Source organism: Trachypithecus francoisi, unplaced genomic scaffold, assembly GCF_009764315.1.
Source record: "Trachypithecus francoisi isolate TF-2019V2 unplaced genomic scaffold, Tfra_2.0 Lachesis_group17, whole genome shotgun sequence".
In the NCBI taxonomy this organism is placed as follows: domain Eukaryota; kingdom Metazoa; phylum Chordata; class Mammalia; order Primates; family Cercopithecidae; genus Trachypithecus; species Trachypithecus francoisi.
In genome coordinates, this window is record NW_022681462.1 from 19936913 (window position 1) to 19949560 (window position 12648).

At 43.4% G+C, this 12648-nt stretch overlaps 1 protein-coding gene across 15 annotated transcripts in view; it reads right to left on the minus strand.

Moving 5' to 3' along the window:
* AAK1 (AP2 associated kinase 1) overlaps window positions 1-12648 on the minus strand; it is a 193540-nt gene that overhangs the window by 95250 nt on the left and 85642 nt on the right. For all 15 annotated transcript variants that reach the window (XM_033239304.1, XM_033239305.1, XM_033239315.1 and 12 more), the window contains exon 3: window positions 610-728. In XM_033239304.1, coding sequence (XP_033095195.1) covers window positions 610-728 — 119 coding nt within the window. The remainder of the gene's footprint in view (window positions 1-609; window positions 729-12648) is intronic.

The window sequence follows — 12648 nt, forward strand, 5'->3', positions numbered from 1 at the left end:
CCACCGCGCCCGGCCACCATGTTCTGATTTCTATCTCCGTAGATAATGTTGCCTGTTCTTGGACTTCTATAAATAGATTCATAGAGTATATATGAGGTTTCTAGGTTTTGGTCTAGGTTTCCAGGCCAAAAAAGGGGGAAAGCATTCCAGATAAAAAGAACTACATGTAAAAATATTAAGTTGTATAAGGATATGTTCACAGGATTTTGAAGAGCTCAGGAAGGTTGAACTGAGACTGGGGACTGGTAGCAGAGAGAGAGAGACAAGATCAGAAGAAGAAGCTCATTGGAAAGTCAGGCTTTCTGGATTAAATATCACAGTTAATTTGTGGGAACCATGTTGTTAAGTAAGATTTTCCCAATGCCCAAAATGATTCTTCTGACCTAAAACTGGTCAGTTCTCTCAATATGCTCCTTTCTCCTCCACCCTCCAGCTGAGAGTGACCAAGGCAAGGGCGGTGTCCTATATCTCATGGCTGTTCAGTCCCATTTTGTCCAGAGGCCTCTGTACCATCTCAGGGAAGGGAACAAACCCCGCTTGACTTTCTTGTGAGAGGGTACAATCTCTGCCTCCATTTTAAACAGTCCCAAGTCCAAGGGGCAGCCTTACCATTATCTGGATTTCTCTCTTGCACACCTGGAGATCATGCTCATTGTTGACAAACATGCGTTTCAAGGCACATTTCATCCCATTGCTTGTCCTCACCAGAAATACAATAGCAAATCCACCTGTGAGAGAAACACACACAAGCTCTTTTGAGTCAATGTTCAAAAAGTCAGTCAGATGACTGTGGTGGCTGGAGGTTGCCGCTGTCACTGCGAATGGTACTGATGCTACTGCCAGCCAGCCTTTAGGGCTAGCCTGTTGTAGAACACATTCTTAGATTCTCAGAACTTGGAGATATTGCTTGTGGAAGGGGATGGCAAGAGTCAGAGAAATTGTTTCCAAACACCTATCTCAGTATAACAAAAGAATAGTAATTATTTTCCAAATAACCTACAAATAAACAGATAAATGGGCGAAAAAAACCCAACTACATTACAACTACTATCCTACGTACTTTTTTTTTTTTTTTTGGAGACAGGGTTTCCCTCTGTGGCCCAACCTGGCATGAAGTGGCGCGATCACTGCTCACTGCAGCCTCGACCTCCTGGGTTCAATCGATCCTCCCACCTCAGCCTCCCGAGTAGCTGGGATTACAGGTGTACACCACCACTCCTGGCTAATTTTTGTACTTTTTTGTAGAGAAGTGCTTTTGTTATATTGCCCAGGCTGGTCTCAAACTCCTGGACTCCCACCATGGCCTTCCACAGTGCTGGGATTACAAGCATGAGCTACTGCACCAGCCTTGTCTTGGGTACTTTGATGCTTTTGTTTAATTCTTAACACAATTCTGTGAGATTGGGTGTTATTTTCCCCTTTAAACAATTACCAGCTGAAGAATACAGAGGCTCAAAGAGATCTGATTCAAACCAAAAACATTTTTAAAGACATAAGTGGAGCACACTTTCCCTCATACCAGAGAGGCTAGGAAATTATTTCACTAATTGATAAATAGTTGTCGATTAATTTCAAGAATCTCTTCTTTTTTTCTTCTCATCCTATCATTCAATTTGAACCTAAAAACAGACCTGGCCGGGCGCGGTGGCTCAAGCCTGTAATCCCAGCACTTTGGGAGGCCGAGACGGGCGGATCGCGAGGTCAGGAGATCGAGACCATCCTGGCTAACACGGTGAAACCCCGTCTCTACTAAAATATACAAAAAAAAAATTAGCCGGGCGAGATGGCGGGCGCCTGTAGTCCCAGCTACTCGGGAGGCTGAGGCGAGAGAATGGTGTAAACCCGGGAGGCGGAGCTTGCAGTGAGCTGAGATCCGGCCACTGCACTCCAGCCTGGGCGACAGAGCGAGACTCCGTCTCAAAAAAAAAAAAAAAACAAAAACAAAAAAAAAACAGACCTAAAGATTCCTTCTGCCCTCCCTGCCTCCGGGGCTATCGAGAAGATACATGATATGGGTAAGAAAGTGCTATTCCACATAGCATACACAAGGCAAGTATGACACAATTATTGGGGAGACTTTTTAATGTCCACACTGACCTTTCTCTAAAAGACAGTTCACAATTCATTAACAGAAATATATAAGCCAGGTATGGTGGCTCATGCCTGTAATCCCAGAACTTTGGGAGGCTGAAGCAGTCAGATCACTTGAGCTCAGGAGTTCAAGACCACCCTTGGCAACAAGGCAAAACTCTGTCTCTACAAAAAATACAAAAATTAGCCAGGCATGGTGGGCATGCACCTGTAGTCCCAGCTACTTGGGAGGCTGAGGTGGGAAGGATGGCTTGAGCCTGGGAGGTGGAGATTGCAGTGAGCCGTGACTGCGCCACTGAACTCCAGGCTAGGTAAGAGACCCTGTCTCAAAAAAAAAAAAAAAAAAAAAAAAAAGAAATGCATATAACTCTACAGGAATTCTCAAGTGCTCTAAATTTGTTACACTATAGCATTCCCCAAATTCTTAGAACCCTAACCTCAACTTCACTCCTAAAGCACTGTATGAGGTGTTCAATGCCATTGGTGAGAGGAGTTAGATAAAGTGAAGCAAAACTGTCAAAGTTGAAGACTTTTGAATAAGTAGTAGTTACACTGGACACTCAGTCCATCTGCCTGCCTTGTACATTGTCATCATTTAGCTTGAATATCCTGTCCATTGACTCTGTTCAGCAAAAAAATCAGTATGCTATTCTTGCTCAGAGGTGGTCACTAATTGTATAGAGGTGAACACAGAGGGAAGTCTTCAGTATGGGAATTTGAGTAGAGGTTATGACGTAGTACTGGGCTAGGAGCCACATGCAAAATTGATACAGATCAATAAACAACCATTATAGAGATCTTAGGCCTCTGAGAAATAAAGACTTGGGTCCTGATTATGCCCTTCGAATTCCCCCAAGGCTCGGCGGCACTTTAGTACCTGTCTGTTGATGCCCATGGCATTTCCTGCTGCATCTTTACACAGTTATTCTTTTCAAGTTAGCTTGAGTTGGTTTTTGTTCCTTGCAACCATAAAGAGCCTTTATCATAAAGCACTGTTGAATGTTTTCATAAAATACACATCTAATTTTGTAAAAAGAAAATGTAATGGGCTTCGGTTCCAAATGTGGACTGTGATAATGATTTACCAGAGACTGCATGTCTGTATATTTCCTGTTACAATGTTCCTCAGTATTCAAATAAACGCTAAAATTTACCATACAATCTTTAATTTTAACTGTCATCTCTCTAATCTTTTACCTCAATAACATTTTCCATTTTCAAAAGTAGCATTGACACTTAGAGGTCTCATCTCTCTCTCTCTCTCTCTCCCTCTCTCTCTCTCTCTCTCTCCTTCCCCACCCCCCCCACCCCACACACACATTCCTCAATTCTAAAATGCATGTTTTTTACATTTTGCTTTTTAGGGTATCAGAATGTCTTATAATAAACATGTGCATTTAATGCAGTGGTATTTATCTTTTCTTCCCCCCACCCCCTGCCAAAGTTATTAAATCCATGATGTTATCTTATAATTAATTAGAATTGAGGAAAATGGTAGCATAAATTGCAAAATTTCTATGTATGTTCATAATTGTTTTGTAGATAGTATAAGTAGGATTCATTTCATTGATATTTCGAATTTTTTAAAAATCACAGAACTACAGACTTTGCAAGACTAGCACTCCTAGAGAGCATTAAGTCCAAGTGTTTCGCTTTATGCATGGACAAAACAAGTAAGGCTTAGAAGTCCCATGGCTAGTTATGGGCAGAAGCTGGAGTGGTTCACTCTCCTAGAAAAACCATGTGATACCCTTTAGGTAATATGGAAACAGCTGACAATGTTGTGAAACAAAAGTGGGAATAGGTATTTCCTACACCTCAGGGATGCCCGGCGCTGCTGAAAGACAGGGCAATTCCTTCAGACGCTGCAGTTCGAGATAACTACCACCAGATGGGAGCAGTGCAGTTTTCTTTGTAGTAGCAAGATGACCTTCTCAGCCAGGACTGAGGAAATGGGTCAGTCGCCTACCACACAATCCAGTAAGCACAATGGCTGACAAGAGCCAGCCCAGGTTCTCAAAGCCTGTGACCATGATAAATCTAAAAGCAAATCAGTGAATCGCTTTACTTAACACAGATGAAGCCACATTGTCAAGCATCTATGCCTATAAAGGAGCTTATCTGCAGATGAGAAGCATTTAAATCATGAGATCAAAATCCACGCCTAACAGGATTTGTCAGTCTAAAGATGTTGGTCACTATCACTGTGTAGTTGGCCAAATGGAGATGTAAACTACGAGGCTAGAAGAGGGAGAGAGTGCCATTCAAGACACTTCTCGTGCACAGCCCCGTCTGCCACACCGATCAGGGTGATGAGATTCTCAGCCAGAGCTTAAGAGGGTTCAGGCTATTACGGAAGGAGGCTGTCAACAGAGAAGACTGTCAATAGAGATGTTTATTTCAGCCTGAGTTGCATCCCAAGATCTTGATTAAATGGGAAAACCTAATGGTTTGGACAGAGGTAAGAAAATCTTAACATTCAGTAGCCTGGGTCAGTCTCTCTGCCTGCTGACTTTTTCTGAAACACCCAGATAATCTCATCCATGAATCTACTGATTCAAAAAGATAAAAAGGATATGATCTATTATGTGAAGTAGGCAGGGTAATTTTGACATAGACATGCTTTGCCTATTAAATATGTAGGATTTTTTTTTTTTATGTCCACAAGAAAACATGTTTTCTTTCGTTTTCCCTAAAATATACAGCATTTTTCGTCTAACTTTCTCCCCCTAATTGTTGATGGAGATGTGGATGGCTATTTATAGCTCACCATGAGTTTAGAGGTTTTGTCTGTTTGGTTTGCCTCTGGATTGTCATGCCATAAAATAGTATTTAACACACAGTGAGCATTTAATAATGAACTAACTCTGCACTTAAGGTTTCTACAGAGGACAGAGAAGGCTACATACAGATAGTGGTAAACAATATGGGAAACTAATGTGATGGCTCACGTAACAGGATGGCCACCATGCAACTCCAGATCATTGTTGCCATGTGGGAATGTGGACCTGGTTTTGTGAGATCTGCTAATTTCTAAAAATGAGCTAGAAACCCAAAATTGTATGTGAAATTTCCATATTTAAACATTGGCAACAAGTCACCTTTTAAATTAATGCTGTTCAGGTCACCATAGCATAGGCGCTAAAGAAAACACATCTGAAAAGCTTTAGATAATCTCCGAGCCTCCAGTTTTCTAACGTCTGATCTAGTCTAACCCCTTCATTTTACTCAAGACCAAGGAGGGGAAGTGACACAGCTCATGTTCCACAAAGTAAAAAGATGATTTGCAAATGAATTCCAACATATATGTAAATATTAGCTCAGACATTCATTACCACAGTTCTTGTCTTTCTTCCCTCAAGATGAGTTTACAGAATACTCCTCCCACCCAGCATGTGTATACGACTTATTTTAAAGGCATTTCAAAATAAATTATTTCATTTGTATTCACACAACAACTGAATGAGGCAGGCGAGCAACCTATCATACTCATTTTCCCAACAGGGAAGACACACAGAAAGATTAAGTTCCTTTCGCAATAACGCATGGAGCTAGTTGGTGGTAGAATTCTGATAAGATCCATCGTCTTCAGAAATTTTTATTTTTATATCAACTTCACATATAATACAATGCACCCATTTTAAGTGTACAGTTCGATGAGTTTTCCCAACTGTATATACTCTCATGAGTGGCTGTGGTGACAGCCAATCCATCACTGCAGGTAGTTCTTCAGGTACTTTTGTAGACAATCTCCCCTACCCTCCCTCACCATCCCATGTATTAAGTAACTTTGGATCTGCTTTCCATCCCTATAGTTTTGCTTGCTCTAGAATAAATGGAATCCTACAGTATACGCTCCTATGGTCTGGCTTCTTTCACACAGCATAACATTTCTGAGATACATCTTCCTTGTTACATGTATCAGTAGTTTTCGTTTTTTTGGTCAACTAGTAGTCCATTGCATACATACTCCACCATTAGTTTATTCATTCACCTGTTGAAGGACATGTGAATTGTTTCTAGTTTTTGGCCATTATGAATTAAACATTCATACAGAAGTCCTTTCTATGGACATAGATAATTATTTCTCTTAGGTATATACCCAGGAATGGAATTGTTGGGTCATATGGCAAGTGACTATTTCCCTTTACATATAAGAAACCGCCAAGCAGTACTCCACAGTGGTTGTGCTATTTTACACTCCCAAAGCCATATATGAGAATTCCGGTTGTTCCACATCCTTATCAACACTTGGTATTGTATTTTTCATTTTAGCTATTCTAGTGGATGTGTAGTGACATCTTGTTGTGGTTTTAATTTGCACTTCCCTATAGATCCTTCAACATTTAAACTCCTAGGATTAGCTGCTTCCCATCACTTTCCTGATAAAAGATTTTAATAAGCATAGCATCATGAAGTCACTGATGAAATTACTGAGATAACCTAGACTTCTACCTGCTAAATAAGCAAAGATGACAGAAGTGCCTAGTTCTCTGTAGGGAGAAGACAGTGAGTGAGAATTTGTAATACACAGAGGAGGGTATTACATAAATTCTAAAATCTCTTTTAGTTCTGATATCAACATGAGATCATGGTCTTCAAACTTTTAAAAAACAAAGAGAGGCCAAGCATGGTGGCTCATGCCTGTAAACCCAGCATTTTGCGAGGTCGAGGTGGGCGGATCACGACGTCAGAAGATCAAGACCATCCTGGCCAACATGGTGAAACTCTGTCTCTACTAAAAATACAAAAATTAGCCAGGCATGGTGGCGTGCGCCTGTAGTCCCAGCTACTCGGGAGCCTGAGGCAGGAGAATTGCTTGAACCTGGGAGGAGGAGGTTGCAGTGAGCTGAGATCGCACCACTGCACTCCAGCCTGGGTGACAGAGCGAGACTCCATCTCAAAAACAAAACAAAACAAACAAAGACAAATTAGCCAGGTGCACTGGTGCATGCCTGTAGTCCTAGGTACTCAGGAGGCTGAAGCAGGAGGATTGCTTGGGCCCAGGAGGTTGAGGCTGCAGTGAACTATGATGGCACCACTGCACTCCAGCCTGAGCAACACAGTGAGACTCTCTCTGTCTCTAGAAAAATAAATAAAGTAAAAGATTTAAAAACCCTCCTTGGGCGCCTCACTATCATATTCAATTCAGCAATGGAGCTTTGGAAGAAGAAGCAAGTAGTATATCTCCTGGCTCTGTATTCAAATACTGAATCATGCTAGAGGGTGCCAAGTCCCAGGGGCTGTTCTGAATGAATCAGGACACCAGTGACTTCTACTTTGCAAGGAAAAGTGAGGGAGGGGAAGTTAAGGTGAGCAGGAAGAGGAGAAAAATACCAAAGTGATTATCTGAGAAGTGATGGCAACGAGCTGGGCAGACAATGAGAATGATTAGACCAGGAATATGAGACAAAGAAGCGCATCATGGTGCTGAGACAGGAATTCTGGGTTTGCTGCCAAAGAGGTTTGCTGGATATTTTAAAATCGGGCCTATATTCTAGGCACTGAAATTGCCAACTGTTTATATCTTACAGGTAAATGGAAACTGTGCTTCCTAACTTAAGTCCTATATACACTTTTGGGAATGGAGTCCACTTGTCTGAGAAGGAAAGATGACATAAGCCAAAAGAGCTGGAGGATACCAAATGAAGAAAAAACGCATCCAGGCCCACTTTCTGCTCTTTGCTTTCCAATTTTCTGCCCTACAAACTCTTGGTTTCTCTTTTAAAATAAGATGAAACTCAACAGATGCTGCTCACTTAATGCAGAAAACGAGCATAAAATAATAGTCTTCTAAAGCTTTTCTAAGGAATCAGACAGATAACTCAGTTAAGGTGGGTTTCATCCAGGAGACGTACATGAACACTGAACAAGTTGCTAGAGCCCTCTGGCCTTCATTTCCTCATGGGCAGAAATTAAGACTAAATTAGGCTGGGCGTGGTGGCTCATGCCTGTAATCCCAGCATTTTGGAAGGCCAAGGCGGGTGGATCACCTGAGGTCGGGAGTTTGAGACCAGCCTGGCCAACATGGTGAAAGAAGGTGTTCCTGCCTTTCCCTTGCACCTTACCTCCCTGTAAAAACCACTTTGTATTTGTATGACACATTACTTATCACAAAATCCTAAATCTGGAATATCTTCTTGAGATCAAGAGCACAAACCCAAATGCCTGAAGAGGCCAGGGAGATCACACAAAGGAGTGAAACAGTCCAGCTTTAACAAAACGTATGGAGGGTGTGTGATGACACAGACTCACTGTCAGGAAGATCACAGGGAGGAGTGGGGCCAGTGGCCCAGAGAAAGTTCATTCCCCTGCTCATGGGCCTGCCACTCCTCAATGCCAGCCAGTCACTGTCACGAAGGAGCGTGGGCTAAGAGTTGTCAAGTCTTTTGATTTCTAAAACAGCTGGATTTTTAGGTGAGAGCTCCTGATTTAAATATCAGGCAACAAACTTTTAAAAATCTCTTCAACCTTGTGCAGTTTAATGAAAACATATTTCTAAGCTAGGACTGAACCAGAGAGCCCTGCTTCCATCTTTACCAGGGCCTGTGAAGTCAGCAGGTCATGTACTACAACCTCCACTTGACCAACTGGGAAACTAAGACACAGAGAAAAGCCTAAGCATGCTTCTTTTTTTTTTTTTTTTTTTTTTTTTTTGAGACGGAGTCTTGCTCTGTCGACCAGGCTGGAGTGCAGTGGCCGGATCTCAGCTCACTGCAAGCTCCGCCTCCTGGGTTCTCGCCATTCTCCTGCCTCAGCCTCCCGAGTAGCTGGGACTACAGGCGCCCGCCACCTCGCCCGGCTAGCTTTTTTGTATTTTTCAGCAGAGACGGGGTTTCACCGTGTTAGCCAGGATGGTCTCGATCTCCTGACCTCGTGATCCGCCCGTCTCGGCCTCCCAAAGTGCTGGGATTACAGGCTTGAGCCACCGCGCCGGGCCATAAGCATTCTTCTTAGTACTGCCACCTAGTGGCAGGACCAGAGCTAGACTGCAGGAGTGCCAACTCCTGGTGTCCCCTCTCAAGCTGCTGTCCCCTTCCTGCAGCAACAGATCATGCAGGAACACCTCCACTCCCAAGGAAGGGAGAAGAGAAATGGCACCATGAAAGGCAAGAGGAACTGCCCACAACTCTGCCTGTCTAGCTGATCAGATGGGAGAGTGTCCTCTCCATGGTGAGATCTTGGGTGCTGTTCAGGTGACAGAGTATCCTCTCCATGGTAAGAACCTGGGTGCACTATTCAGGTGGCAGTGTCCTCTCCACGGTGAGAGTTCGGGTGCACTATTCAGTGGGAGAGTGTCCTCTCCATGGTGAGAACCTGGGTGCTCTATCCACAGCACCTGTGAGCTCCCACAAGGAATGACCCCCAAGAGGCTGGTCAACACCCATCCACAACTTACTCACATCAAAGACAACTTTGCCAAAAGCTTCAGAAGGAACAAAAGTTTTCAAAACTCTAGAACAGATGGCAAGGAGCACAGCAAAGCTTTTTTCAGGAGAAAAGGTCAATGCAAAGCATGTGTCAACACTGATTTCAGTGGGGGCTTGGGGTTTGTTTTTTAATGTCAATCTCTCCTCACTTGCCTCAAATTAAAAATCACCATGTGCCAGCTCCTTCTGGGGAACACGTCAAAGCAGTCCTTTCCCCAGGCAGACAGAACACCCAGATGGGGAATGACTTGAGGTTTTCAACTCCCTTTCTCCCCACTCAAGCTGTGGGCACAAAATCAGAGACTGGCAAACGGTGGTGGTGGTGGAGGTGCTACAGAAACATCAACAGAACCCAATCGAGGCCACAACCCAGGCTGAACATGGCACACTGGCCTGGCTATTGGTTCTTCCTCTCCAGGACTGTAATGATTGATTAGGGAGGATCTCCAGCTCAGGAGGTTCTTTTTAGGGGTTTGGCAAGAGTCTCTCTCCTCCCCTCAAAAAAAATTTTCCAGGAAAAAGACTTGCCTGGAACAAAAGGGAAGAGTTTAAGAAATCAAGCTGGTTCACATACACCAGAGACATGTTGATTACCGCACCTAGAACCATAGTACACTGGGCCTGGGCTATCGGCTAAGGCTGACCAAGAAAGGGCCTTTCCACAAGCTACCCGCCCCTACCTTTGCCATATACTGCTGCCAAAGAGTTAACTATCTAGCAAATGTAGAGAGATACGCTGAAAGACATCAGAAACTGAATATCATTTGAAACTTCGCAATGGCTTCTCACCCCTCTTAGAATAAAACTCCAAATACTGACCAACGCCTGCAAGGCCCAGGGTGATGTGGTCTCTCTCCAAACTAACTCATACACCTCCATCTTCCAGTGCTCACTCTGTTCCAGCCACAAGAGCCTTCCTTCTTCTGCAGCATTGCTTATGCTCCAATCTGCCCAAGGATCTTTGCACATGCTTCTCCCTTTGGCCCTTTCATCTCATTCTTGGCCTGAGCCACTCGTAGTAATCATCCTTCAAATTTCAGGCTAAACATTACTTCCCTGGCTAAGTCTTTCCTGATGGTCCCTGGCCCTCACTCCCATATGATTAAGTTCTTTGGTATACACAGCACCCTCTACTTTCTCTCCAGGACATACCATGAAAATAATTAAATACTTATAGGCTAATTCCTGGTTGCATGCCTTCTTCCCCTGTACACTCTAAACTGCACAAGGGCAGGGACGATGACTGATTCACTGTGGCATCTCTGTCACCCAGCACAGTGGCTGCTCCACAGCAGGTTCTCAAGTGTTTGTTATACAATGTGTTTGCCGAGTACCATAAAGGATACCAATAAAAAATTTTTTAAAACCAACAAAACTACAATGACAGCAACAACAAAAAACATTACACAGTCCCAGACCTTCAGAAAGTCAGAGTCTAGTATGGGCTAGAAGGGACATATATTAAGAGAACATCCTCTTGGTGAAAAGGTAGAAAAACCCCACACTGCTTGGCCTGGCATAACTGAGCAGTGTGAGACAGGACCGACTGAACCCTTGGCCAGGGCAAGCGCTCAAGGTGGAACTTTAAGGGGAGCTTCACAGAAATCTCTGTGCTGTCACAATAATAAACACTTGTCCTACACACTATTGCTTCTTTCAAAAATAATACTTGTGCTAGAAATCAAAACGCTTCAGTTGAGAGGGAAAAGAAATCAAACACCCCCATGCTCAATCCTGAAGCATCCCTTGCCTAAAGGAGTGGAGAGCCTCTTGGCATAAATTGTGCTCATCCCTCTAATCCACCAGGGCCACAATCTCTAGTAAGTGATGAGCAAACAGAGCAGCAGAGGTCAGCCGGAGGGAGCAGCATCGGTGCTCAGATGTGTCAGTCCCCACCCATGCTACAGATCTTCAAGCTGTGGCTCTGATCATTTCAATCAGGACACCATATGTTAGAGGACTACATTCTCCAAAAGAGAATGGGAGACTCAGCAAAGCTGAAGTTCTGGCTGACATTCTCTCAGTTCCCAAATGTTAATTCGAGAACATTCCAGTTCAACTTCATGCTTCAAAGCTTACATAGTTTTTCCACACTTACTGCTTTTGTAGAAAGATCGGGTTAAGTAACTGTGAATCCTGAGCACTTTCTAGTGTAATGATGTGAGTTTAAGTAGCCAAGTTATGGAATGCGCACTGGCATCAAAGGTACATAAATGTTTTCAACCTTTTTTTTTTTTTTTGAGACAGGGTCTCGGTCTGTTACCCAGGCTAAAGTGCAGTGGTGCAATCATGGCTCACTGAAGCCTTGAACTCTCAGGCTTAAGTGATCCTCTCGGCTCAGCCTCCCAAGTAGCTGAGACTACAGGTGCATGCCACCACACCCAACTAATTTTTAAATTTTTTGTAGAGACAGGATCTTGCTATGTTGCCCGGGTTTGTTTTCAACTCTTTAGGTTTCATTAACTGGTCTCCAGACACAACCACTTTTTCCAGGTCATCCTATTTTGCCCTGACTCTCCTATGTTCTGAAAGATGGGCTCTCATGCTGGAAAGCAGGCTGACATTTTCTTAGCTCCCAGTCATTAGTTACAGAGCATTCTGACTTAACTTCATGTTAAAGACTTTCCTTTGACATTCAGGCTATCTGACCACACTACTAGGTCACATGACTAGGTCGTGGTCCTTCAGTCAGGACTGGGCACCAGCTCACAATATCCTCCCCACCCCAACTCCCACTATCGCTAAGTTGATTTCACTGAGTCTTAAGAATTCTATCCCCAAACCCAGAATCCATCCCTTCTACTGTGCCCCTGATGCCCCTTGGCTCAGGCCTTCCTGTTTTCTTACTGAAAAACTAAAATAGAGTCATAAGTTTCCGTGCCTCCAATCTCTTTCTAAAACTCCTAAGGAATAACTCCTCTTAAAAGCGTTCATTAGTCCCTTTGAGCCAGAGGAAAGTCCAAATTCCTTAATGCAGCAGAATATAAGACCTTTATATGTTTCCCTATTTCATTAGGAAACATTTCAAACATACAGTAAAGTTGAAAAGATCAAACTGCAAACATCCATACACCCACCACTTGTAGAATCTACAAGTGTTAACATTTTGCTACACTTCTTTTACCAG